The sequence below is a fragment of the Aptenodytes patagonicus genome, chromosome 2 (genome assembly GCF_965638725.1).
Source record: "Aptenodytes patagonicus chromosome 2, bAptPat1.pri.cur, whole genome shotgun sequence".
Lineage (NCBI taxonomy): Eukaryota > Metazoa > Chordata > Aves > Sphenisciformes > Spheniscidae > Aptenodytes > Aptenodytes patagonicus.
Genome location: NC_134950.1, coordinates 65934026 through 65961516, shown reverse-complemented (window position 1 = coordinate 65961516; position 27491 = coordinate 65934026). Strand labels below are relative to the sequence as shown.

At 39.5% G+C, this 27491-nt stretch overlaps 1 protein-coding gene across 2 annotated transcripts in view; it reads right to left on the bottom strand.

Annotated features, from left to right (window-relative positions):
- Positions 1-1827: 1827 nt before the first annotated feature.
- The window catches only part of ZNF407 (zinc finger protein 407), a 350620-nt gene continuing 324956 nt past the window's right edge, over positions 1828-27491 (bottom strand). For both annotated transcript variants that reach the window (XM_076330088.1, XM_076330089.1), the window contains exon 9: positions 1828-4321. In XM_076330088.1, the coding sequence (XP_076186203.1) occupies positions 2970-4321 (1352 nt within the window). In that variant the 3' untranslated portion in view covers positions 1828-2969. The remainder of the gene's footprint in view (positions 4322-27491) is intronic.

Genomic DNA, 27491 nt, shown 5'->3' with positions numbered 1-27491 from the left:
AAGGCAACCGACTGACATGGGAATACCGCACTTTTAACAGCTGCTTCCATTGCAGCGTAGCCCTTGATTTTTCCAGGAGACAGGCAACTGAAGGTCTTCAAACCAAACAGCAAACCACATGTTTAGGAGCGAATGGCTGCCTGGGCTATACACCTTCCTAGATCCACTGCACAAGTTCTTCTACTGTGCTCCGACGGTGGACGCTACCCGTGGCACAGGGCTCCCGCAGCCCCTGAGCCTGCTCCCTGACGTGCCACGGGCGCCTCGCCAGCACCGCCCATGGCCATCCTGGGGGCTTAGGGCCTTTTTGAGGCGCTGCTCTACCCTGAGTGCCTCCCTCCACTGCCTCCTTCCCTGCTCCCCAGGGCAGAGGGCAGGGGAAAGCTTGGCAGATCCATGGAGTGATCCAGCTAATCTCCTCCCAGTTTACGATATGGCACAGTGCCAGCAGCTCAGGCACGGGAGGGAGACAAATGCCAGGGGGGAATTTCCTAAGCCCTGGGAGAGATCTGCTGTGGCCTTGACTTTTGGTGTATGGCAGAGAGCATTTTAGCATGGGGTTGAGACAGTGCGTGCAGTCCTTAAGCAGGCTGTCTGCGCAGGAATGAATGTCATCCTTGATTTCTAATGTTACGTTTGTAGGGCACTAATAAGTTAACTTTAAAGTGCACATTAAAAAGAAGAAGGAAGAAACAAAAGCCCTAGAAAAAGACTAGCTCTCCTGATCAGGCTGCACTCAGAGAGAAGTATCGTTAACCTGAGCTTCCAGGTAATTACAGCACACGGTAGGTTAGTGAATCCTCTCCAGTGCTCCCAAGCACAGGAACACCTACCACTGTTGGTTTGGTTTTTTGTTGGTGTTTTTTTTTTTATGCAAAGGTCTGCTCTTTTCATTGTGCATACAATGTGATTGCTGGTTTGACACTGCAGGCTACACTGGTTTTATGAAGGATTAAATGCCACCTGAGACATATTTATCCTAAATAAATCACAAATGGTAAACTGCAGCATGTCAGTGTCAACACCCTGTACTGCAGCAGAAAGGTTAGCCATACAGGACTAAGCACAGCAAAGAATTAGCATCCAAGCTGCAAGACCACAGGGCTACAGTTAACAGGAGAAATGATCAAGAAGAAATATTTCCACTGAAAAACATTCCGTTATTTGAACATCTGTGAGAGTCTTGCAGAGGGCCATCATTTTGTAAAGGTCACCTTTTTCCTGATAACAAACGGGAGTTGATCCTGTCACTGTTTGCTGAAGACAGTATTTAAGAGTAAGTGAACAGCCTGTCACTTTTAAGAAAGATGAGCAAGTCAAACTCGGCTAATTATGAATCTCGATGTCTAACTTGAAATTTACTTTTTTGGGGGTTTGACAAAGACACAACCTTAATTCCTGGAAAATAATAAAATTTAAAAAATAATAATAAAAAGAGATGAAAAGACAGCAGGATCTTATAGCCCCAGAATGAAGCACCTTTTCCAAGCAGCTCTGTCAGAAAATACATTTTTAAACAGTTGCTTCAGGAAGGAACTATTGTTTTACCTCACCCCAACTTTCTTACAGTTGGTAATTTTAAGATATTAAACATGATAGGAAACCCAGTTATCTCTAGAGTCAGCATGGCTTATACCCTAAACACTTACACAATTATATTAAGCATGCATGAGGCACACTTCAGAAATTAGATTCTTTTATCTTTATCTATCTAGCGAGCTAGAGAAAGGAAAAGAGAAAATGCACAGACATAACAGATAGCATTCGTTTGCTCCTGCTGAATGCCAGTTCTGTTTATTGCTTAATATTAAAAATCATGATGCTTCATTTTAATGCTAACATTTTATTTGAAAGACAAAAAAAAATAATCCCCAAACCTTGCCAGTTTATATTTTACAATTTTTTTAAAGAAACAAAAGCAGTTGTATCATGGAACAAATCTTTTCAATATGAACTTGCATTGAACAATTGCAGTATATCCACAAGTAAATAACTGACATTCTGGACTAAGCAAGAAATACAAGGTCACCTTTTTTTTTCTACTTGTTAATGTCAATGTCAGAATTTTCTTTAAAACCCCCCATAACATTTCAGAAGTCGCTCACAAAATGAACTGCAAAATGGTATTTATATGAAGCACTATTTATAAGAAAAGCAAAACACTGACAGTGACAATTTTTTTCAAAAAATGCACATTTCTTATGTAGGAGTCTCATCTAAAATTAAGTGGAAGTTACACACATCAAGTTCTTCTTCCTGAATATGTATAATCAAGAATTTTCTGCAGCGTAGCTTCTTTGAGCTCTTCTTTAGGGAAAGCCCTATGTGATACCATGAAAGAGTAAGCTACTGTGAAAAATTTGATTTTAGATGCAAAAAATACTTCTTTTGATGACATTTTTAGCCAGGGATATTTTAAAGTAAGATTCTAGAAAGCAAAATGCCACCTGTTCTTCTTTAAAATGAAGGGCACCGATTACAGTACGTAAGCTTACCTGTTCACCTTGTTATTGTGGGTTTTGTATTTTTTGCTTATTTATCTGTTCACAAAATGTACATGTAAGTGGAATTATTTTACTCCTGTGATTATGTTAGACAAAAATGACAGAGGGCAGGGAATTACCCTGAGATAAAACAACATTAAAAAAAAAAAACAAACAACAAAGCAAGCAGTGAACAGAACAATACCTACTTGGGGGGGGGGTATCCTCTTTTGTAGCCTAATACGCTTGTTTTATAATAATCCCATATAATAATTCTTAGAGCTATTGTAACAAGATTGTACTATCCTTTTCAGTGAACACCTCCTAGTAGCTGACCTTCACCTCCCGCAGGGTGCGTATTTGTTACCTGGCTAGGAGGATGTTGTACTGAGAAGGTTTTACAGAAAATGTTGCAGGAATACAGTGCCTCCATGGATCTGGTAATTTCCAGCTTTGCCCTGCATCAAGCCTAGGAGATGAAGCTCTTCATGCTTCTTGTACTTCATTATCATCTGTCTGGCCTTGAATTACCTGCGAGCCACCCTCTGTATAAATGACCATGCTTGTTAACTGTTCTCCTGCTCTATCAGGGGATACAGCTTCTGCTTTTATAGCAGTACCAGCCTGCAAAATCTCTTGAGACCCAGCTGTCTCTATCACAGCATGCGAGTACACACCAGGCTCATCCTGCATGTCTGGTGGCAATTCTGTGACGATGTAGTGGGTTGCACCTTCAGAGAAGTCGCCATCAGAACCCTGAACCATGGCTTGAGCTATTTCTTCTGTGACAATAATCTGTGATATTTCCCCATCCGACTCAACTAAATCCATGTGCTCACTTTGGACACTGAGCGCATGGCTACCAGCTTCCTGCATAATTATCTGAGAGCCTTCTCTAGCTACCATATGCACAGTCCCTTCCTCATTTACAATGACCTGAGTGACACCTTCTTTCATCAGCTGGTTGGCTGCAGCCGTATCACATACAGCAAACTGTAATACTCCTTGGACCATTTTCTTGAAGGCAGCCTGAGCTCTCTCCTGAGATGCAATTATAGCCGATGGGTGCATGACCCGCGTCACTACTTCCATAGGTTTGGTGTCTTCCTGAGTCTCTCGAACTTCATGGAACATTTGTATTTCTTGTCCCTCTGCATCACTGGGAATGCTGGCCGTCTCTGGGTTTGGCATTTGCAAGAAATCTTTGTGACTAGACCTGCATCTGTCAAGGAGTCCAGATTTGTTTTCCACTTCACCCAGCTCTGTCACAGCACAAAGCAGGGCATCTAATGCTGAGGAGGAGTCTGGAGGATGGACTGTAGCTTCAGAAGCATCTAAAACTTCTTGTCGCATTATCTGCTGCAGTACAGTGCTACTGGAGTCAGGAACTGCATCTATTCGAACGGCCTCCTCCATATCAGTTCCTGTTCCTTCAACCACTACCACCTGTGTTGCACCATCTGCTAACTGCTCGGTAAGTATCTGCCCTGGAACCATACTACTCACGTGTGAGCCATTTTGATTTGTAGCTATGACTTGCCCGTCTTCTGTAATATGGACCACCCTCGCCATCTGACCAGCCATTGCTAGAGTCTGAAGGGTAGCCGCTGCTGTTTCTTCCACAGAGGCATCAATTGCAAAGTCTCGATCGTATCCTTGAATAATAATAACTTGCTGAACTTCTTCAGGTGACTGTGGCTGTCTTCTACTGCCCCGAAAGACCTTCTCTTTAACTGGAGAAACCTCTCCCAGTGCTGCTGCAGTAAAAGGACTCGTAGTTTCCACAAAGGTTGCTCCTTGCCCCTTCAGTCGGCACTCATAGGACTTGGACACAATGCCTACAAGATAAAATATGCTGTTAACATGGTATCATGGCAAATATCAGTTCATTACTTTAACAAATTGTAGCTTAAATGGAAAAAAATTCCTTGACAATTTTTAGATTTCACTGGCAGAAAACACAGATAAAATGAGCAAGTGAACAAAAACAATTTGCATGTTTTCCAAATAACATATTTACAGGTTGAAATAATTGCTGAGTTTAACAATTCTGCAGCCTATTAACAATTTAAATGTGTTCTTTAAAATATGCTGTATAAAAAAGCCCAGATAAATACAGTATACAGTTAAAAGCCATTAACACATCTTTTACAGAAGATCCTATCGGTGATATTTCAGTACTTCAGTGTATTGGGGTTGCGTGGCAAGGTTTTGGTAGTGGGGGGGGCTACAGGGGTGGCTTCTGTGAGGCGATGCTAGAAGCTTCTCCTCTGTCCGATAGAGCCAATGCCAGCCGGCTCCAAGATGGACCTGCTGCTAGCCAAGGCTGAGCCCATCAGTGACGGTGGTAGCGCCTCTGTGATAACATGTTTAAGAAGGGGAAAAAACTGCTGCGCAACAGCAGCCGTGAGAGAGGAGTGAGAATATGTAAGAGGAACAACTCTGCAGACACCACGGTCAGTGAAGAAGGAGGGGCAGGAGGTGCTCCAGGCGCCGGAGCAGAGATTTCCCTGCAGCCCATGGTGAAGACCATGGTGAGGCAGGCTGTCCCCCTGCAGCCCATGGAGGTTAACGGTGGAGCAGATATCCACCTGCAGCCCGTGGAGGACCCCACGCCAGAGCAGGTGGATGTGCCCGAAGGAGGCTGTGACCCCATGGGAAGCCCACGCTGGAGCAGGCTCCTGGCAGGACCCGTGGAGAGAGGAGCCCACGCTGGAGCAGGTTTGCTGGCAGGACTTGGGACCCCGCGGGGGACCCACACTGGAGCAGTCTGTTCCTGAAGGACTGCACCCCATGGAAGGGACCCACGCTGGAGCAGTTCGTGAAGAACTGCAGCCCGTGGGAAGGGCTCACGTTGGAGAAGTTTGTGGAGAACAATCTCCCGTGGGAGGGACCCCACGTTGGAGCAAGGGAAGAGTGTGAGGAGGAAGGAGCGGCAGAGACAACGTGTGATGAACTGACCGCAACCCCCATTCCCCATCCCCCTACGCGGCTTGGGGGGAGGAGGTAGAGAAAATCAGGAGTGAAGTTGATCCTGGGAAGAAGGAGGGGTGGGGGACGGTGTTTTAAGATTCGGTTTTATTTCTCATTATCCTACTCTGATTTGATTGGTAATAAATTAAACTGATTTCCCCAAGTCGAGTCTGTTTTGCCCGTGACAGTAATTGGTGAGTGATCTCTCCCTGTCCTTATCTCGACCCGCGAGCCTTTCTTTATATTTTCTCTCCCCTGTCCAGCTGAGGAGGGGGAGTGATAGAGAGGCTTTGGTGGGCACTTGGCGTCCAGCCAGGGTCAACCCACCACATTCAGTAATGAATTTTAGGATCGTATATTACATTAAACATATCTGGGTGTGAAAAACTGTGGCTGATCTTCTTAATACCCTGCTTTTGTTGGTGAGGTAATTGCCATGCTGTCATTTTGATGCCATTGTCTTCCCCTTCATTTCCCACCTAGCATCTTCTCCAGCACACCTGACTGACTCAGTCACTAGCCTAGTTACCTGGAGAAAACACTCGGTAGTTTTCTTACCCTAAGCAGGATATTCTATAAAATATCATCCAGAGAAACCTCAATTACACTTCTTAATTATTTCTACATGAAATCAATTAACAAATTAAAATACTTGTAACCTCCACATTCCAACTGCTTGCTCTGCCACTCGCTCTGGTTTTGGGTCATTGAAAGTTTCCTTCTCAGTTCTCATCACTAACAATGAAGCTTCAGCAAAGCACATTGTGCCCACAGCTGCACAAAATCAAGCCCACCATCCTCGAAGCATGGCCTCAGGGTTGCCTTCGGCATTTTTGGGCAGACATAACTGAGAGCACCCTGTGACCAGCTTTGTGGATGTCCGTGGCAGAACAGCTCTAGCACTCGCTGTCTCCCTGTGGCAGTGCCATCCTGAGGCACCCCCGCAGCTCCTGCAGGTGCGGGGAAGCGACCTTTGGGCCACAACCAGTGCACACAGAGAGAAGAGTGGGTCCCAGACACTGAGAACAAGGTGAGGGTCTAATGCCAGATGGGCCTTGGGGAGGCTGATTAAGTCCATGCTGCTGAGACTACTCACACCCACGCTCTAGTTTAAGTTCACCTACACAAACTGAAATCACACCTCTGGAATAACAGGTGTAGCATCTTATCACTAACACACATAGATATGCCATTGCTTGTTTGGGATAAAACAAGGAAGAAAAAAAAAATGACTCTTACAGCCAACTTCCAGGCTAGCACTGTACTTTCCAAGTCACCAAGACACTTCTAGTGAACAACATGCTCCGTTGAACTCAAGAGGCCAAGAAAATTATACTAAAGCTGGTCTAAGGGGGCTCTTTCACCCAAAGCATAGCACTGTCAGGCCCTGATCCCACAGAGAACTAAACTGGGCTGTAAAAACCAGAGACTTATTTGCTTAAAGGTAAGTTCACACTTAGGAGCTGTGTTACTCCGAGACTGAGTACTTGGCATCTTGCACCATCTAGCAACTTGATATGCTAAGGTGCATATCACGCTAATATTCCAAGATAACACCAATGCTTAAAAGACTGAGCTCTTGCTGGCATCTATCTATCTATCTATCTATCTATCTATCTATCTATCTATCTATCTATCTTTTCTTCTATTACAAAGCTTCTGGTGGAGAACTGTACTGTGAAGCACGAGAAGTAATTTTGTTAAGCTGAAAGGCTGCAAATCACCTTCACAAGTCTAAACTGATGTTATACAACTTTCTCCATCTTAGTTTGCAAGGCAGGTTATCTTTGGAAAAGAAAATTAACAATTTAAACCATTAGAGTGTTTCCAAGTGATGCTGTGTGATAAATCTGGCACATGCAATTGAAGTACATTTTGTCAGGCATAAGTGAGAAGGAAGCTTACTGTGGTACGACTGGTTCTTATCCCCACTTTTCCTGTGCTCTCTGTAGGCACTGACATTCACAAGACCCCCCAAAGAGCAGAAAAATAGGAAGGGGAAATCAACATAAAATGACAATTATCTTAGCTCCTCCACATTTTATAATAGAGTAGAAGTAATTAATTCTCTCAGGAATCTTGCTTTGTTGACATGATAAAAGAGGAGCCTGGCAGTGATGTGGCACAAAATCAAAATAACTCTACAAATCATGCATTTTCCACTGGATTTCAAAATCAAAATAACTCTACGATCATAATTTTCACAGGCGCACAGCAAAATCATGACATCTTTCCCCTAAGATCATGATAATTTATGTACGGGCCACAGCATCACTGCATTGAGGAGAAGCTCCGATCTAGGGAAGGGAAAGAAAAAGGAAATTCATCCTGTTTTCATCTCCTCAAACAAACGCTGTGCCCGTGAATCTATGCAACTCCAGTCTTTACTGTGCAATTGAATGGGAAGTCTCCTGGGTGAAGAGCTATCCGGTGAATCCCTCGCAGCACTGATAATTATGCCATTCTGACTGCTTACTTAATCTATTTGAATCCAGAGGTGAGTTAAGCCACTTCCTGACCATTAAAGTAAACTACGTGGGTAAATACTGCTGTCACTAAGGGGTGTGATGAAGCTTAACTACACCAACATCTTAACCTCAGCTCAGTGCAACCCCAGCTATTCCATCACAGTTCATAAATGCGATTGCAGGTCCATCTTTTGATTCAGCAATTTAATAACTTCGAGTGCTGTCAGTACTGCTTTGAAAAATGGCTCCTATAAAATGTAACAGCCTCAATCAGATTGTAAAAGATTCACCCACTGAAGATTCTTCCATTTCAACTATAATGAATTAATGTTGAGCTGTGTAGAAGTTCAAGTGTCATTTAAACTAATGTGAATCTACTGTAACTTTAAATTTTAACTGGACTACGACCAAGAATTTACTGGGAGCATCAACTTCAATTTTAGTGATTTTTCATGGTAAATATGAATTGCAGATTTTACTGGTTTTCTTTTGTTTTAACAGTGAAAAGCCAAGTAGGGAAGATATTTAGAAAACAACATATTTTGAGGCTTAGCTGCTATTTCGACTTTGGAACAGTGCATTTCTATAATGGAGCACTGCTATCCAACACAACATTTGTAGGAATTTTTATGTATTTAAGGAACATGTCACATTATTGGACTGTATGTAGCAACAAATCACGTTGTCCTACTAAATCCAGCCTGCCTCTCGCCCCCTCTTAAAAACGGGTAAAGAGAAGGGGTAAGTGTTGGCTGACATGGCAAACATAAGCTGCAATACAAGCCCACATTAATATTAGGAAAAGTGGACTTGTTGCTGATTGCATGTCATTGCAAATTAAAAAGATACACAAATAGGCATTAAAATGACAAAATATAATGATACGAGAGCTCATATTCAGACAATTTGTAAAGAGGTGTTTCATATCTAGGGGTGCAATGATCACAGAATTGGTTTCTTTCCAAGAAGTCTGTCATTTCAGCAGAGCCATTATTTATCAGTTGGAGTCCTGAGCAACTGTTAGTTTTTTATTTGAAAATGTCAGGATTTTTTAGACATTAAAACCGTATTCTCAGGTTATTTTAATTCTCAGAGACCACAAACTCCTGAAATAGGGCTAAAAGAAATGCTTTGATGTTTAATGTGCTTCTGGGAAACTACAAATAGGGCTTAGTACCTTTTTCCCTCTCTTTTACTCAATACCTGACTTTCTTTTGTGTGTCTGTTTTATTCTTTTGTTACTGTCATCATTTGTTCCCCACAGAATAAATACCTTATTCTGTTGTTAAGCTTACATTTAATTAAAATGTACAGGATTTGTGCAGTAAACTCGAATGAAACAAATAAAACAAGGGCCCCCTCTCTTGAAGGCATACGTTGTGAATGAAAAATGTCATTACAGACTAAAAAATTTTGCAGTAAACAGGGCCTACAGAGAGAAGTTTCCCCCGTAATGACATCCATAAAATACACAAATGGCACTTTTAGTACCATCCTGAATATGGCATTTTCTGTGCTCTACACACAATCTAAATGGTTTGATCATAGAGCATAATACTCCATTGGGTTTATAGAACAATCAATGTTCCATAAAATGATGTATTTATCCAATAGTAGGCTCAGCAGTTACTGGTGTATGACATTGTAGGACACTGGCTTTGTACTGTTCAGCAGCACACATGCTGGCTGTAAAACTTATCTAACACTACTTCAACAACTTCATCTCATCTGTGTCAAGTAATTTGTTGAAGCCTCAGCTTGGTTTAAAAAAAAACTTGTAATAAAAATTCATAGAATTTTCAGGAGAATGAAAGCTGATGACAATAGAAAGGTCACATTGTGGCGCCACTCGTGGGGTCGGGGGTCAGCAGCAGTTCTAAAACAGAAAGTAGATTTCATGCATCGTGTAGCAGATAAAGATGGCATTAAGGAGACTTGTCTCAGAAAGAAATGCGTAATGCGTTAGGAAAGTCTGGGCTAATATTATATGTAAAGCACCACTTTGCTCTCAGCCAGCAGCCTCTTTAGAATTCTAACCCTTCCCCAAAAGTTGTAGCAAGCGGTTGTGCATGGTGAGGCTAGGCTGAGGACATCCTTCACAAGGAGCACCTTTAGGACAAAGCAGTAAGTCATAAATGAAAAAATCTATTACGATGACGGAAATGATCTGCATTTACACAGCAAGCTTAAACCAGCTATTTTTCCTTTTCTGCAAAAGTTCTAGGAGGCCTGATTTATAGCACCTTATTCAGCAACACTTAATTTTTCATACTTTGGTGATTAGGTATGTTATTTATTGACACATACGAATATTTGGTATCTACTAAAATGCGTTGAATATTAAATAATGCGAATGCAAAGAAACATATTTTCCTTCAATTAAACACAACCTTCAAGGAATTTAAAAGATATAGAAAATTCAACTTATATTGGGCATCACTTGAAGGAGCAACTGATTTTTTTATTTTAAAAGTTATTGTCTACATGGCAATATAATATTTTGAATGGTATGGTAAATCCACCATTCAAATTTATAAAGAAATAATTTAGGCCTTGATCAAGCTCCGAGTTTCTGCTCTTTTTTCTTTCCTTTTTTTTTAAATTATTTTTGTAATGATCTCTAATTAATTAAGTGAAGTCTAAGAGCTGTGGCATAATGTCATAACTTTGGGATTTCCTTGATTTTCAGAGGCCATAATAATAAGCCACATTTTTCAGATCTCTGTTCCTTAACCATAGTAAAAACTATTCTTTCTCATTTGTAAGGTTTTTATGTGCAAGCAATGCATGGGCCAGCATTTTTTAAACCAGATAGTTAAGCTACTAAGTAAGAGGTTGTGAAGGCTCATTCATGTCTTCTGCTGAAGGAAAGAAGATAGAATGGGTCAAACCAAGAAGTGAAATAAATCAGCAACCCAAAATGGCTCTGTCAGAACTATTACGTCCACAAAGGCAGCAAATATTTGTAAAGCAGTACAAATAAATATACCTATAGGGGACTTAACCAGCTCCCTAAGAGACAAAAAAGATCCACCATTGACACAAAGTACGTAAATCTCAAGAGATACCAGTGCAGCAAGGTTTTTTTCCTTTCAGTATATTATTACTCTAAAAAAAAAATTAAACAACAAAAACAATTCCCAAATAATGTTCGTAGCTCATTTTATACTTAAAAATCCAGTAATGTCATGTTTCAGTGCTGAAACTCAAAACGTCCTTGGCTTCTAGCTTTGTCCTTAACCACTCAATCATGTTTAGAAACTTCAAGGTCTTCTAAGAATTGCTGGAATAAAGGATGAAGTTTTAACCTTTCAGGTATCTTAGACAAAGCAGCAGATGTCCTTTTAGCTTCCTTAAAATGTAAAAGGAAATATTTTTGTAGTTTTTTTTTTTCTTTTGAAAAACAGACTGAAATTTCCTGCTTGTTATTTTTACCTCCCACAACTTAGAGGGCTATGACAACAGCAACAAAAAGAAACAAAAGAAAAAACAACCACCAAAATAAATAGCTGAGCCATTCAGTTAGGGTCTTTAGGCAGTTTGTCTGGTTTGGTTTAGTTTCCCTCCAGTGTCCAATTAACCTTTGGGAAAAGGCCTTCTCTGTGAAAAATTTCAGTTTCTCTTTTCCTGCACTGAAGGTCAAAAATGAACAGTATAGAGCCCACTGTTACAGAAGCTATGCAAATAAAAAATATACATACCGAAACTCCCACTGATCATGGCAAACATGTACAGCGTTAACGTGCAGATTTTACGACTGCCTAACCTGCACAGTAACCGATTCTCTTGTAGGCTACTTTTCCTCTTTACCTGCTTGCCACCATGCAGGCTTGTCTTCTCAACTCCTACACGTGAGCAAAAACTTCACTGTGGCATATACAGCAATTACCAATATGGGCAAGCAGCGTTAGGAACGTATTTGGAGTATTTTAGCTAGCTCTTCCAGTGCAATTTAGCAGCTGGAGATGAGGATAGCCAGCCTGGACGTTTTTTGGCAGTCCAGCTTCAAAGGCTACTCTGACCCTCAGTTTGGGAACAACTGACATTGATGCTACGCGGATGCACTTTCGCTGTGTCAGCCCCTGCAGTGCAACTGGAAAGTTCATTTTTGGCACTTCTAAATCAGAATCCCAATTTTAAGAGGTACCGTTTGTGCTTGGTCAAACCAGAGAATTCTGTTTCCAAGGCAGACAGAACATATAAGATAATACGAAAAATAATATGCACGCTAATACGAGAAAATCAGGGGGAAAAAAAACCCCACAAGCTCTGCTCATAAGGAAAATGATCTGGATTTCTGAAATAGGTCTAGTCCCAGACAGTAACTGTTTTGTCAAAAAAAGCAAAAAAACCTTTTTGTCATTATTCGCTCAGCAAGAGGTTTTGTTTTTCAAGAATATATACATTTAGATCCTGGTCTTAGAAACATTTATTTATCAAGAGTACTGCTTACCGCCATAGTTAGCCTCAATAGTCTCAAAGGGACTAAACATGGTAGCTCGCATTATGCATTGTGTTTGCATAATCAGGCCCTTGGGATTAACAATTCTGAAAGTGGCTAGCCTTCCCTAACGTTTGATGTACATATATGCACTAAAGAGAAAAGACACTTGTAAGGGATACCTAAAATAAAATACCATGTTATTAAATGATCAAGCAGAAATTATATTCTTCTGCATACCTATCAAATACAAGTATTGTGATTTCCTGTATTTATTAATTCTGATTTATGCACCCATTCAGTAAAAAGGAGCACCTGTTCTTTGCTCGAGGGCACGTCTCAACCCGTTTGAAAAGCACAGCAGTTTTTAGGGGGAATGCTTGGGAATAACTAGAAATAGTAAGTTTCCCTAGTTCTTTTTGTTAGTTAAGACAGCAGAAACTACCGTTTCCAATGTGATAGTCGTATCTGTATTTCATTTATAAATTCAACTATGTTACAGTGTACATTCATATCTTTCCAGAGTAAATTATGGGAAATAACCATTTGTCTTCATTGCAGACGCTTTTGTATCTATAGTAGAAAACAAACCTCTATTCAATAACTGCACAGAGGCACCATTAAAATCAAATTTACAGTAAACAGAACCTGCAGCTGGGGTAAAACACTAACTGTTAGTATTTTAATTATCAGGGAAGCTTTCGGAGGTCTAACATCTGCTCATAGCCAAATGACAGCAGCTGCTTGTGTACACTTAAAACAATGTAAATTTCTTCTATAAATATTAAAATGAATTGTATGTTGTGTGTTCATTGTGGCTATATTCTTATTAAGCTGTTTAAGTATATGGGGTGTTTTGAACTTCTTTCTCGTGGCAAATTCTTAAAGGGCTGACCTCTTCAAAAGAATGAGAGGCGAAGACAGCAAAAATTCTTGAGTCTGTAAATTGAAAATGTTTAGAGACAGTACTAGAGGTCACCCTCTGCCAAGACGTTGCTAGTAAATGCTAACAAAACAACAGCCGTAAGTTCTGATCATTGTGCACTGTAGTAACTTCAAGGACAGGACTTCTCAGCATGCAAGTTGTCAGGAGTCTACGGGATGGGTTATGTCAAAAGCTAACACTTATCTAATAAGTGAAGCAATTAATGGGCTATCTTACCAGAAAAAAAATATTTCTGTTTCAGTATCTAAAGCATCGGAGGAGATGAGTATATTCTCTTTTGTGGACTTCATCAAAATCGTACTGGAATGAGCCCTAATTCATATGATTAGAAGTAATAAACTGTCAGGAAGAAGGAGCTATGCTGGGCCAATATGAGATTAGTTAATTTTGCTAAAAAGGGTGAGCTTCGTAACTTAATTTTTTAGCTTTTTATCTGGACACTGACATACAGTTGATGTTTTCCTTTTTGTCTCTCACCTGCTCGGGAATATAGGAAAGAAACCCAGAGGAGTGACATACATCTGGTTGAACGGTAGAGGCTGGTACAGTGAGAGGAAGAGAGCATTACAACCAGTTTCAGAGGAAAACAAGGGAAGGGGGTTTTACGGTTTTAACTTGCACAGGTTTTCAGTGGAGAAAGATCTATTTCTTTGCTTTTATAGCATCAAATGTAAAGCCAGTGGCTAATAATATTTATATATTTTTCCAGTAGATCTACAGCTGGAAAGGAGCATGATCATTTAGTCTGAAAGCTGTAGGTCATGCCAATCTGTGTTTTGAAAAAACAACCGATTAGATGCTTCAGCCTTACGTGTGTAACCACAACACAGGATCAACCACCAGTACAGCTGTCCCCAGACTGGTACATGGCATGAGACAAAGGTGAATTAATTATGAATGTGGTTCCTGAGCTTCTGACATCAGATTTCCCACCTCAAAAGTCAGGCTCAGTGCAAGGGATCCAACTGGAGGGAATAGGGCTGGTTATAGGTGATCCACTTACAATGCAGAGGCCTTCCCCCTCTGCTGGCCGCCCCTCACTCCTCCCGAGGCACTGACAGCATCAAGGCTTATCACGCCTAAAATGATGATCATTGGAAAAGATGCTGATTTTTCAGCGCAGAGTGTCACAGGCTCAGCAGCAACGCTAGGATTACTTAGGAAGCGTGAAGCAGGGTACGTGCTGGTTCTGGGAGGTGGGATGGGAAGTAGAGGCTGGAGAGACGGGTAACTCTCTTATACCACTTTCAAGGGTTAATTTTGTGACAAAGTCTTCTTTTCACGATTCACCTCTGGTGAAGGATGGAAGCAGCATGTTTCCAGCATATCTTCAAAGGAAGAGCTGTTCATATAATTGACCCTTCTGCTGAGAGAAGTATATTTCCAGTGCTACTGATACAGTAGTACTTAAATGAGCTGTCTTCCACTTCCAGTGTTAGAAGGCACTAGGGCTGTACGTAGATGAAACAAGACAGAAGACACCAAAGGTGGTGCTTTCTGAGCCATCGCTGAGCACTACTGACGCAGGAATGGCTAAGATGGTGCGTGCACCACAGCTGCACGGGAAGTGCGAAGCGAACAGTTGCACTGCAGCTCTGCCTAAGTGCTCAGAAGCTCCTTACTCGAGTTGCATCTGCTCAGCTGCAAAGTTGTGCTTTCAAGATCTGAGTAATTTTCATACTACTCTGTCGACAAAACTACCTAAATTGTTGGTTAGCTAGAGGTAGAAATCAACAGCTTTTAGACGGCACACGGAGTTAATACTGAATGGGGAGGAAGTGTTAACATCACTACAAAGAAAAACAGGATGTAACGTAAGTAAATACAAAAATAACAATGCAAGACTCAACTTGTGGTACTGCATACTTGCACTTGTGGAGAAAGTAAATATGCAAAAATGACATTCAATGAGAGAGAAGTCCCTTGAGAACTGTAACGCTGAAGAAATTTAAAGAATGACAGTGTTCATCAAATTACATGAGTTTATGAAAATGTAAAACAGGAAAATAAAACAGGCCAAAGCAATTTTTAATTGCACATTCAAAGGCACGTCTGCTGCACATTGTTCTGGTACAGATACAACTGAATTACGTCTTGACCTCGCTAGGGGAGAGATCTTGACTAAGGAATATTCAGAATAGTGAAACAAGAATGATTAGAAGGCTGACTTGCATGGAAATATTGAAGGTTTAAGTGCACATATTCTGGCTACATCTTCTGCAAATGCTGAAGAGGGAGGAAAATTTTTGTCGCTTTTGGATCAGCATAATCTGATTTTGATGAAACACTAGAACATTCATGCCATACTGCGGGAAGACGTTTGGACATGGTGAGTAATGGAAAGCCAATTCAGCTATCTCGTCCACTTCCAGGTGCCAGGGTGACGAAGCTCCCAGATGGAATAAATTGACTGCACAGTAGTTAGAATATGATTTAACTTGATTCATCACCATTTGTACTGCAAATACATACCATTTCCAAACAGTTCAGTGAAACATAGCATGCAATTCTGCAGTAACTACTTAGTTAACTTTTGTAAACAACTCCATTCTGAACTACAGTTCACCCAAGACCGTGGCGCCTTAAGTCTTAAAAAGCCAAAGAATTTGCAATGACTGTCAATCAGATGAAGCATGAATCCCATTCAAATATGGAATAGTAAACAAACACTGCCACTCTGTCAGGTCATTTTGTTAGCTCTTCTTATTTTTTCCTTCCTGAGACCCAATTTAGACTAGAAAAAGAGGGACTATTTTAAAAATTATTAGTGATCACATTTTTCTGATATATTTTAAATGCCACTTAGCTCTTACTTCTGATAGCACTTGTTCAAAGATTTATTATATATATTTGTCTACAACTGAAGCCACATAATGCTTAAAGCATGTTAATTAAATGATGCCAAGTGGTTTAAAAACACCATGGTTCCTAGTATACTTGTCTGTAGCATGACACAGTGCAGTGAATGCACTTCTTATTCTGCTGTTCCATAGGACCTGCTACAGCATCGTTAGTGGTAACATAAGTGGACCCCAAGCACTTTTACTATTGCTGGAACTTAGTTCACATTTTTCAGTGCAGTAGACAAAATTTCAGAGCACGTTATGATCATTTTTGTGAAAGCGGTGAAGCTCGTAATACGCGACAAGACAGAGACCAGATAACACCCCCACCAAAAAAAACACAGAAGCCTGGAGCTAGATACCTGGAAGATCTGATTTTCAAAAACACTGAGAAACTAACAGTTCCTGCTGACACTTATGTTAAAGGGTTCTTATTTCAGCTACCATTTTTTTTAATACTTCTTACTCTTTTCCCAGCTACTGTAGTTTAGTGAACTAACAGTTTCCTAACTTCTGGCACATAACAGACAAAATGCACAGGAGGACTCATTGTGGTCTGTCATTTCAAAGATGTGCAGATTAAAGAGCTTCTGAGCAGCCCATGGCATCACAGGTGGAAATAGCTGCTACGAGTCCCAGGTAGGGTTTACTTGGAGATTTCATAGCTATATCTTTTGGTATATATTCTGGTGCTCCAAAACCCGTTGAGGTTCACCATTTCTTTCAGTGTGTCTCCAAGTACACTTAAAACATTATTCAGGTGCTTCTACTGAAATAAGAAGACTCTAAAGCTATTTGAATGATACTATTTTCTTTATAAAAAGAAAATATACATATTAAAATGTACACAGACAGAAAAAAAATTGTATCAGTGTCTAAAAGAACAAACTAATGGAAGTCCAAAATTAATGTATTTCTTCTTCCACATGTTATTTTTTAGGGGCTCTTTCACAATAGAGTGAATTTTATGCAAGATTTTTAGGTCTGTGTGCCTAAAGCTAATTTCCTCAATGCAGAATTAGGAAGCAAAATAAAATTGGCCTGCTTTCCACTAGTGCTAGGCACAAGCACACGCAAACGCAAACCAAACAGAATGCATTTAAAATCTAGTGGCATTTATCTAACCATATGCCTCAAACTGTATCTCCTGAATTGCTCACAATTAGTAATACATTTATCACTAAATAATACCATAAAATGAAAAAGCATTATTCTAACTTTTCAGGCAGAGAAGTGAAAAACAACAAAAAGTGTTTTGCCAGGGTCACACAGGAATTCCCAGGTGCATTGAGTCCCAGCTTTATGTCTTAATCACAGCATTATCATTTCTTAGACGAGCCTATTGTCAACTCCAAGAGTTGAGGTACTCCATTTACCCACAGTGAAGCACTAGTCACATCATCGCAATTTTCCTGATAATGCCCTGTCAATGAATCAACCCCATGTTCATGAGCAGAGAGGAATTCAGTGTCCATGTATCCTATAATGAGGCATGCCGGGCTGCAATCTCTGCTGAGATTGTCATAGGTGTCCACTGATACCATCTACAATTACAGAATTTTATGAGATGGAAACTGGTTCATTATGAAAAAGACTCAAGTCTACCAGCTCATTTCACAGATGTCAGATGGTAGACTTCCCGATCATCACGATTCTTGCAAGTGCATAAGAAGGGGCCTATAGTTAGGCTTTTGGGAATTAAGAATATAGCTAATGCTAAGCATAGGCTTAAATGCTTTTCTAAGTTGGACCCTCAGTTAGCCCCAGTCTATGACATATTCAAAACAGGGACTCAGACTCTTTAATTTCTGCTTTACAAGGGCCAAACCAGCACTGCTTGTTCCCAGAAGAAGGCGGTCACAAAGTAGCTAAAAATCACTTTTGCCCCCAGCCAAATATACTTCTCTCAGACTGATTTCAGCCTGATTCTAACTAAGCAAAATGACTGTATGAACACATTCAAAAGTATCAGCTGAATTCCATTTTGAATCGTCACCTATTCAAATAAATGAATAAAGACGTTCCTTTTAAAAGGCTAAAGTACATTATGTATAACCATACAGTTTTGTAGTTTTTTAAATAAGTTTTATCAAAAAACTTCACTGTTACATTTAAGAAGCAAGTGTAGTGGGGAAAATGTTGTTGACAAACCTTTCTTCCCACAGAGTAATGCCTCTCATACACACACGTTTTTGCACTCTCAGACAATGATATATACACCTTCAAATCTGGTAACTATCAGCTTAAACAAACATCTTAATTTCAGACAATTCAGTCTATTTAAGAACACAGAAATTAAAGCCATTCTCTGGGCACTGAAAGAAGTACAGATTTATTCTGCAGCCATCAAGAAATGAAGCACTGTTTGCTATAATATAGCCCCCTCCACCCCTTCCAAAATTACCCTGTTTCTGTCGGAGGTAAACCTTGCTGCATTTATTCATTCCCTTTTTAACAAGAGACCACAGAAAAATCCAAGCTAACAGAGTGTTTAGCAAGAGGACTTAAAATACTAAATGCAGGCAATAGTGCTGCTCCAAGCTCTGGGTGAACATTGATACTCTGCAGACCGAATGGTAGGTGCTGATGACAACCGCTATCATCCCATATATTAGGAAACCTGCTTATCTGAGAGACTTCCTTTCTCCTCGTGCAACTACCTCAAGTGGCAGTGACAGACACGCTCAAACCATGGTCTCTGGCCTTTCATATGTTCCTTTCACAGGCCAGTTTCCATAACAAAGATATACTCCCCCTTGGTCAATTTATCACAACCTCCCTGAACACTTCCCCTCCCACACACGCACTTGGTATCCCCTCTGCCTCATCACAAAAAAAACAGAACAAAAGCCCACCAACCATACAAAAATTATATTGTAGATTTGTAGATTAATGGGCTGATTCTGGCATCTCAATTCAAATGGATTTACAACCACTGTGTTTAGCCCTGTGTGATTTCAAATAGAATTACTTCTGATGAATTTGAATGCAAATTCACAAAGCATTAAAACAAACCATGTTTAAACTCGTTGGTTCATCAGATGCAAATATCGTGCATTAAGCAGGGAATACCCATTCATGAAAATAATGAAAACTGACACCAATATAATAAAATCATTACAGGTTTATGGATTCTGGGACTTAAACAAGCCATACCCTTGCTTCTCCTAACTGATTAAATGCTTCTTTGCAGTTTATGTTTGATCTGCAATTCAAAAACAAATTAGTTTAGTCTTTGAGCCCAGAACCTTGGAAAATTGCTAGGAGGTTCTACCTCGGATTTGTCTGGGGAGAAGGGCTGGGTAAGGAGAGGAAACCGTGGGGGCAGGGAAGCTAGCAGTGCAATTGAGAACAGACAGCACAGGAGAGGAAGCAGTCAGATAAATCGAGGCTTACAGACTCTACCGGCAAGCATTCATAAAACCACCGCGTGAATAGCACTGTGCAGAACAAAAGGCAATGATGATAAAATTGGGCACTTTTGTTTTATAAAGCTGGCACAGATGGGTCTGTCACACCATGTGCTTCATTTTTATGAAACCTCAACCCCCTTCACTTTGCATCATGTTTGTAGACAAGGGGTTTAAGTGCAGTAGGGCAATGGATTGCCGATTATTTCTGGGATTGTCCCATGCCAAGCAAGCAAAAATGAACGCAGACATGTTCTAGCTGATAAAGCAGATCTCTGGAGTTGCATCTAAACAGTATATATAGTGTGGGTCTTCCATTAATCCCCCTTGTCTAATTATCATGAACAAGTTTTCATTTTCAGTTAGATGACAACAGCCTAGCTCAGAAGTTTCCAGTAAAATCTTTGTATCTAGATATTAAATTCTTCTCATAATGATGAGATTGAAAACAGCAAACATTCCTCACTGAGGCATGTAATGCTGATAATGCACTATTTTGCTGCACAATCTATGCAGTATAAGAAGTTCTTTGCTGCATCATGATCTGCTCCAATTCGTGTATAAATAGCACTTGTAATAAAAGGAAATGTAACACCAAGTTTTACTTAAATAACAGCTCCAAAAAAGGTTGGGAGATAATGTAGCTAACACAACAAAAAAATTAAGGGCAATTGCAATAGCTCTTTCTCAAAATAATTTTGTTTCTCTTTTTCTTTTTTTTTTTTAATCCATTCACACCAACATTAAGTATTTTAAACCAAAATATTTAGAGATTTATATGTTGGGATGGTTTGAGGGCAATTCGGTTCATAGAGTTCGGGGACCATCTAAATGTACAGCAAACACCAGAAAGCCCAACTTTGAAAGTAACCCTCTCCATAACTTTAACCAGTCGGCCCAGGAAAGCTCCTACTTCTGAGGACAGAGATGCACGAGTGAAAAGATCTAACTAGCTGTGAAGTCCTTAAGATCTACATTTTCAAATGTGAATGCCTTGAATTAGATACTTAAATCTGTATTTAAAAGACCATTAGGCATTTCTATGAGGCAACATGCAACACCACACTGACAATGTAGCTGACACTGGGCCATAGGGGATTTGAGAAGCCTGGCTGGTTTAGCATTGCAGCAATCCAGTACCCACTGTCTCCCTCAGCTTTTACAAATCTTTACCTGGCCAGCAGATCAAGGACTTCCATTCCTAAGACAGCCCTGCGATTTGCATCTTTGGCTTCGTTACCTTCAGTGCACCGCACATGGAACAATACCGGTCAGAGGTTAAGAGTAAAATCGTGGCCACGTTCAGGACATGGACAAAATTCCCACTGATTCACAATGTGATTAATACAATTCTGGATTAAAACAAAAAAATAATTCTGGATTCTGCTCATTCTTCATCATCTAATGCCAGTGCTCTGAGATCCATCCTGGCTTCCAACTGGCATTAAGAATCGCTTGGGATAGTCACTACGTTTAACTCTGTTGCTCTTCCCACACCCTTTTTCATGAGCGCAGTCAACAGAAGTATTTGGGATGGACTCGTTTTGTTACAAAGAGAGAGAAATGTCTGTTACATTTTCTTATCAATTCTGAAACTGGTCCTGAAACTAGACTAAAATAGTTTCTGATTACGGATATTTTCTGTGAACCATGAGGCAGTTGTGGACTTGTTTTTTCCTCATGACCTATTGGCTAAGTTCTTGAGTGCTGCTGAGAAGCTGCTGTAGCATTAATTAAAATTTGTACTGGTTGAAGTGCTATATCACGAAACCTTGGCTTTAAGAGTTGCTGAATACCAGATCAAACTCAGTGCTACATGCATCTTCTGTTTTTTTTTTCCACTGTATGAATGTGGGAGAAACACAATACTCAAGCATAAAGGACCACCTTAATCTGCATTAAAATGAGATGTACGGGTATGTAGTAAGTGCCAATCTGAGCACTCAGATGTGGAATTAGGACTTCGTATGTAGGCACTTATTTTAGAAAGTGGATCTCGGAGGATATACAGGGTTGCCCACTTAGCTTGGAAAACCCTGCTCCAGTTTTAAAAGCTACTTGTCACTGCAGAGCAATTTTGAAGCAAAGTGGTATGTTTGGTGGCCTCATTTGCATGACAATACCCAGAATGCTCTCCTAACTCACAGCTATTTCATGGAAGGGCTGATGCATTCAAGCTTTGAGAATAAACCCAAATCATGTGGGTGTATCGGTGCATATAATTTTCGTACTTCCCCCCCAATCCATGCGCAAAAGGTAGAACTATTAAAGTGGGTAATCATTATAGGTAACCGAACTAACCTGTTCATCATCAACATTTACTAGAAATCAAAATTACAAATGATAGTTTGGCAAGTCTCTAACACATTCATTGATTAGCTGATCTTCTCGTACCCACGTGTATATGCTTTACGTGTTGACACCAGTCATCAAGGTTTCTGTGAAGAGCTGTCCCAATATATTAACAATCAGTTAGAAAAACTAAACAACTTGCAACACAAAGCACAGATATAGAATAATAGTTCATCAAGATGGACTTCGCTCATCTCCTGCACTTCTCTCCTCCTCTCTCACAGCTTGCTACACAAAATAAATGAACTACATCGACTTACACTGCAGTACAGAATATCACAGTCTGCTCTATTGTGTGGATTTCACTGCTGAGAAGCTGTAACACTAATTGTCAGTTTCCCACCATCAAAGTAATTTGGTTAAATAATTGGTTTACATTTACTATATTTTATTTGCCTCACAAAAATAAATAACAAAAGATCATCTGAAAAGGAGGGAATGCTATGGTGATAACACCAATATGGTGCCACCATATGGAGAAATATGTATGTTTTGTGCATATAAACAATGACATGAAGCTTCAGCTGTTTAGAGAACAAAGCTTTACACCTGAGTTAACTTAGTATTATAATATGTGCATTCTGGTGCGTGCGTATGAGGGGTGAAATTCTTCTGCTATTGGATTTTGGCACTGAAATTAAAGAACTGTTTTAAATGCTGATTAACTGGTGATCATTTATAACTTATTCTTGATAGGTGATAAATGATGGCATTTCTTCTTTTCTATTTACTCTATCAGTTACATGAAGCCTGCACTCACAGGCGAAACAATGGCTTTTCCATACCTAAAATCAGGTTGATGACATCATGATAACCCTTCAAGCCATTCCTGGCTTTTCAGGTGTTTTTCTCTCTTTTGTTTTATATAATACGTAGATTTTACCACAATTTTTATAGCTCCTCCCCAGATGCAGAAAGGGAACACAGTAACTAAGTGCCTGCAGCAGTCGACAGAAGCTGTTTCCTTTAACCTCCCTCTAGACTACCAGGCGTGAAGAACGGCTGAGACATTTTCCTTCAGCCACCAGAGTGGCTCTTTTTCCAAATGTCGCTAGAACAGCTTCATTCAGAATAGGTTGCCACTGGAGTTCCTTCAAAATTCTGCCAGAATGGCTTAAACTCAAAAGTAATTAAAAGCCTCTGAAAACCTCGTAAGTCAAAGGAGTGGCATAACACCCATTAATTACAGTGCTCAGTGATGTCACACCTGTGACTTACTAGAGGCTATCCTGAAGCGGGTTCAGAGCTGCTGTTCATAATTTATAATGGTATTTTGAAGACTGCCTATTGAAAAGCAGTATCTAATTGGGATGGTACATATTTAATAATAGCTGATTGCATCATATAAAGAATAATATGGTGGCTTTCATTGTAAAACTATTGCGGATGAACACAGGTTTAAATACCAAACACCACCACAAAATGGTGCACCTGCAGTGGGACCATGACCCTGTGATAACTCTGGTCTACTTTGACCGTAGCTCTGTTAACTTCAGTCAACACTCAACTCTAAGAAGGACAGAAAAAAGAACTTCAAAGGACAAAGTGATTGCTGTTTTTTCCAGTGGGTCCTGATGTTGACTAATTTTTAATATGTTAATACTGTTACTGGAATCAGAAGGTCTATATACTCTTGCTTAATTATGCTTGGCTGTACTTGCAGGATTTAAACACTGGTAAGGAAAGTAAAATCCTGAACAGGTTACCTGAAATAAACAGGAGTATGTTTATTTCCGTCAGTCCTCAGATGCTATTTTTGCTAGAATATAAGACACATTGTCTACAGAACATTAAATTAAATTATATAGAACAATACTAAATTTTATGAATTTGCAGTAAAACTTGTCTGTATTTGATAGTCATTTACAGAAAAAAATATTGCAATGTTTCTGCAACAGATTAAAACCTGCAAATTGCTTTTTTTCCTTTGTCTGTTTTGAGTTTAAATGGAAACAAACCTTACAGTATAGAATTGGCTTAAGGTCACCTGTCTACAAGGGATTACCGTGTAGTTCCTTTTATATTTTTCCCCCTACTAGTTTGAGGGACAAAAGGGCAGCAGTACCCTAAGGGCTTTTTCAAATAACCTCTTTAGCAAATAAAGTCATACCCTATGTATAGAGGCCGTTTCATCCCAGTCCCATGGGCTGCCCATAGGGTAAAATACTGAATTTTTCTGGCATATGTCAGCGAATATGAAAAAGAGGACCACTACTTACAGAAAGTTAAAGGCTGAACAAAAGAATGTGAGTTTCCTTAATGCGCTAATTTAAAACATTGTATATCGAAGCTGAAAACATCAGCTATAAGCATCTCAGAGAAACACTGGAATACGTTTATGTGAACCATACAGAGACTCACATACCAACAGCTGATTTACTATGGCTTGAAAACGCAACAGATTCAGCTTATCTGAAATCTTAAACAAACAAACAAATATATTTTCTCTGGAGAAAATAAATAAAACAAAATTGGGCCTTTTCTTTATGGATGTAATCTTATGACTGTATCAACTTAACATTACCATAAACATCTCTGAAATCAACTGTCAAGAAGGAATCTGTTATGCTTATATAAATTACTATTATTGTTGGTTTTATTGCTGCGCTTGCTGCACCCCACTTCTGTAATTGGTTAAAAGATAATGTGCAAACCCCCAAACTTTCAAGTATTCGTAAGGTATAAAATAACGGTTTTAAAACAAATGATTTGACAGCTGCAAATGCAGGATAACACCTAGTTACATTATAGAAACAGTGTGGATAATTACTTTTTTCAAAAGGAAAGACTCCATGGACCACGGTCCTGTCTGAATTTCCCTGCAGCTCAGATAATGTGCAGTAATACAAATCCTGTTGTCACCTCAACCTAAGTCTTTTTATCATCTATGCATCAGTAAGAATGATGAGAGACGTCCCATGATTCTAACAGTCTTCCTTTGAAGGATCCACATGTTAATTACTGCACTAATTATGGTTTTTGAATAACCAAATGAAGTAAGCAGTCTATGGGAGGTACAGGCATAAACCTAAGACTGAGAAAATACTAGTTACTGAAGTCATCAGTGTAAACTGACACATTGAACATGCTTAAAAGAAGTAGAAGAAGTAGATTTTAAAAGACAAGCATCTTCAATAATTAGGGTTCCATACAGGAAAAAGAAATGTTATTTCTTAATGGCAAGTGCATTTAAACTGTTATCTAAAGATCTGAAGGTAAGCCTGCTTAATTCACTGCTTCTTCTTTTGTTATTAGGAAAACATAATTGTTCCAAATAATTAGCACTAGAGTACATCACAAGCTGACAACAAAATTATAGAAATCTTCATATTCAGATCCGTCTAGCTGGCTATTAGGAACAGTTTCTGATCATAACCCATTAGTTGAAGTGCTGTGAGTTCTTGATTGCCACCAAATAACCTCAGATATCTGCCTAAGTTAACAGCCTCTATTTATTCAGACTTTTCTTGACAGTAAAAATGGCTTACGATTTTTACAGCTGCCACACAAAAGAACAGTATCGGATGTGCGCACTTGGAAGATTAGGTGATAAAATAATTGAAATGTGGATTTTAGACACAATTTTAACTCCTAACTTTCTAAAAGAAAAACAGCTGAGGGATTTTAGTGTGCTACAATGGTACTATTGGCTTTCCTGTTTATTAAAAATTAAAATGAACACATTCCAAATCTTTCTCGTTGTGATATCTGTGCTAATTAAAATAAGATTTGTTTGGGGTGAGTTTTTTTGGTGTAACAGCCCTACTTTGTCCTTTTTTTTCCATTGAGCACCAACTAATCAACAGCTAAAGATTTCTCTGTATCTTAAAGCTCAACCCTTTTTTTTTTTGGTACTTTCTTGTGAATAATGCCAGGACATAAACAGCTGTTAATTCTTTTCTCAAACAGCTAACTAGCATGCATAGCGCCACAGCAAAAGCTACGGGAAAGTGTGGCATGTTTTTAAAAGACACTGACAAATTACTCTTCTGACAGAAATCACTGCTGTGACTCCAAAAGGAAAAAAAAAAACCCAACAAAAAACTGCATACGCACAGTGAGAAGGGAAGCGTACTCTCTTAGTTACTTACCCAGCTTCGGTGAGTGGATTATTGATAATGTAATACAGACAAAATGAAAACTTGTTTAAATTTCCAATCTAATACTTTAGTTATCTATAATGCTATTTGAAGCTGCTTTCAAAATGTTTTTTTGTGATAATAGCTTGGTTTATAAACCTACAAAGCTTTATATCAAATCCCATGAGGGATAACTTTGATTACTAGAGTAATTAATGATGCTGGATAGTAATATGGATTTTCTGTTAAGATTTGAGTTTGAAGTTAATTAGTCTCCACATTATGATTTGCTGATTAATTACAGATATTTAGTTATAAAGAGAGATGTTAATTATTAATCTAAAAAATAATCTAGTGTAATTAACTAAAACTTTGACGTCAGTCACCACTCTCCTTGTATGTAACTTCCAAGGTGCCAATTCTACGGAGGGAGGCACAGGCCTTCCCCAAAAGTTAAAAAAATCCATCTGCTATCTTTTTTGTGTATACAGTATAGTGAACAAATTTTACGCTTAATTTGTCAGGACAAGCCACCCGCTTTGAAGCAGGACAGTAACTTAATTCTCGTCGAAGTACTGATCTTTCATCGCTTATTCTTCCAACATGCCTCATCTTATCACAGAAAAAAATGTGCTATAAAAGAAATTCCACTATGAGTCTTAACTGGGTGTACTCTTGAAATCATGTCTTAACCTCAGAGCTGTGATGTTCTTCTGACTGATGGGCTTTGTCAGTTCCCGTGTTAAACTCTGGAATGAGCTTCAGCGTTGCTACAGATATCTGTATTTTCCAGCAGCAGCAGCCTTTAGCAGTGCCAAGAAAATATTAGAGCAAAACTACTGATTAATGTAGTAACTCAGAATTTGAAATCACCTTTTGTTTAAAAAGAAACCCCACCTTATCTCCCCCCCCCCCTTCCCTTCTCATCTGCAAGGAACAAATCTTACTGTTACTCTAAAGGGGAGGGGAATGCGATTAAGAAAAAGGGTTAAACCAAAAGGCATCAGCAGCACACCAATGTCCTGGAATTTACCCTAGTAACACAGACTCTGAACAGGGATCTGTTTACATTATCTCTAGATCATCTTGACAATATTTATTCTCTATTTACCTAAATGAGGCAATATGATGATATTTATTGCTCAGAATGGCTAAATATAGACTTTTCCTGAGCACTCAGTACCATAGTGGGAGGTTTTGCTCTAATCTACATCTTTAAACTGACAAGCTGGAGCATTCCTAATGAATGCCTCTTTTCATCTGGATGTCTGTGTGTATTTGACAGTATAAATATTTAGCAATATCGGAGTCAGCTTGTGATTTTACCCAGATGGACTGATTGATGCCTTGGCTTGACGTTGCCAAAGACAATCCATGTAGTTATATAAGCAATTTCCCTCTTACTTCCTAAGAAGCAATTAGGTGGCCAAAGGCAGCAACCCAAAAATAGTGAGAATACTTCTGGTATCAGCTGACAACTCTGAGGGATAAATAAA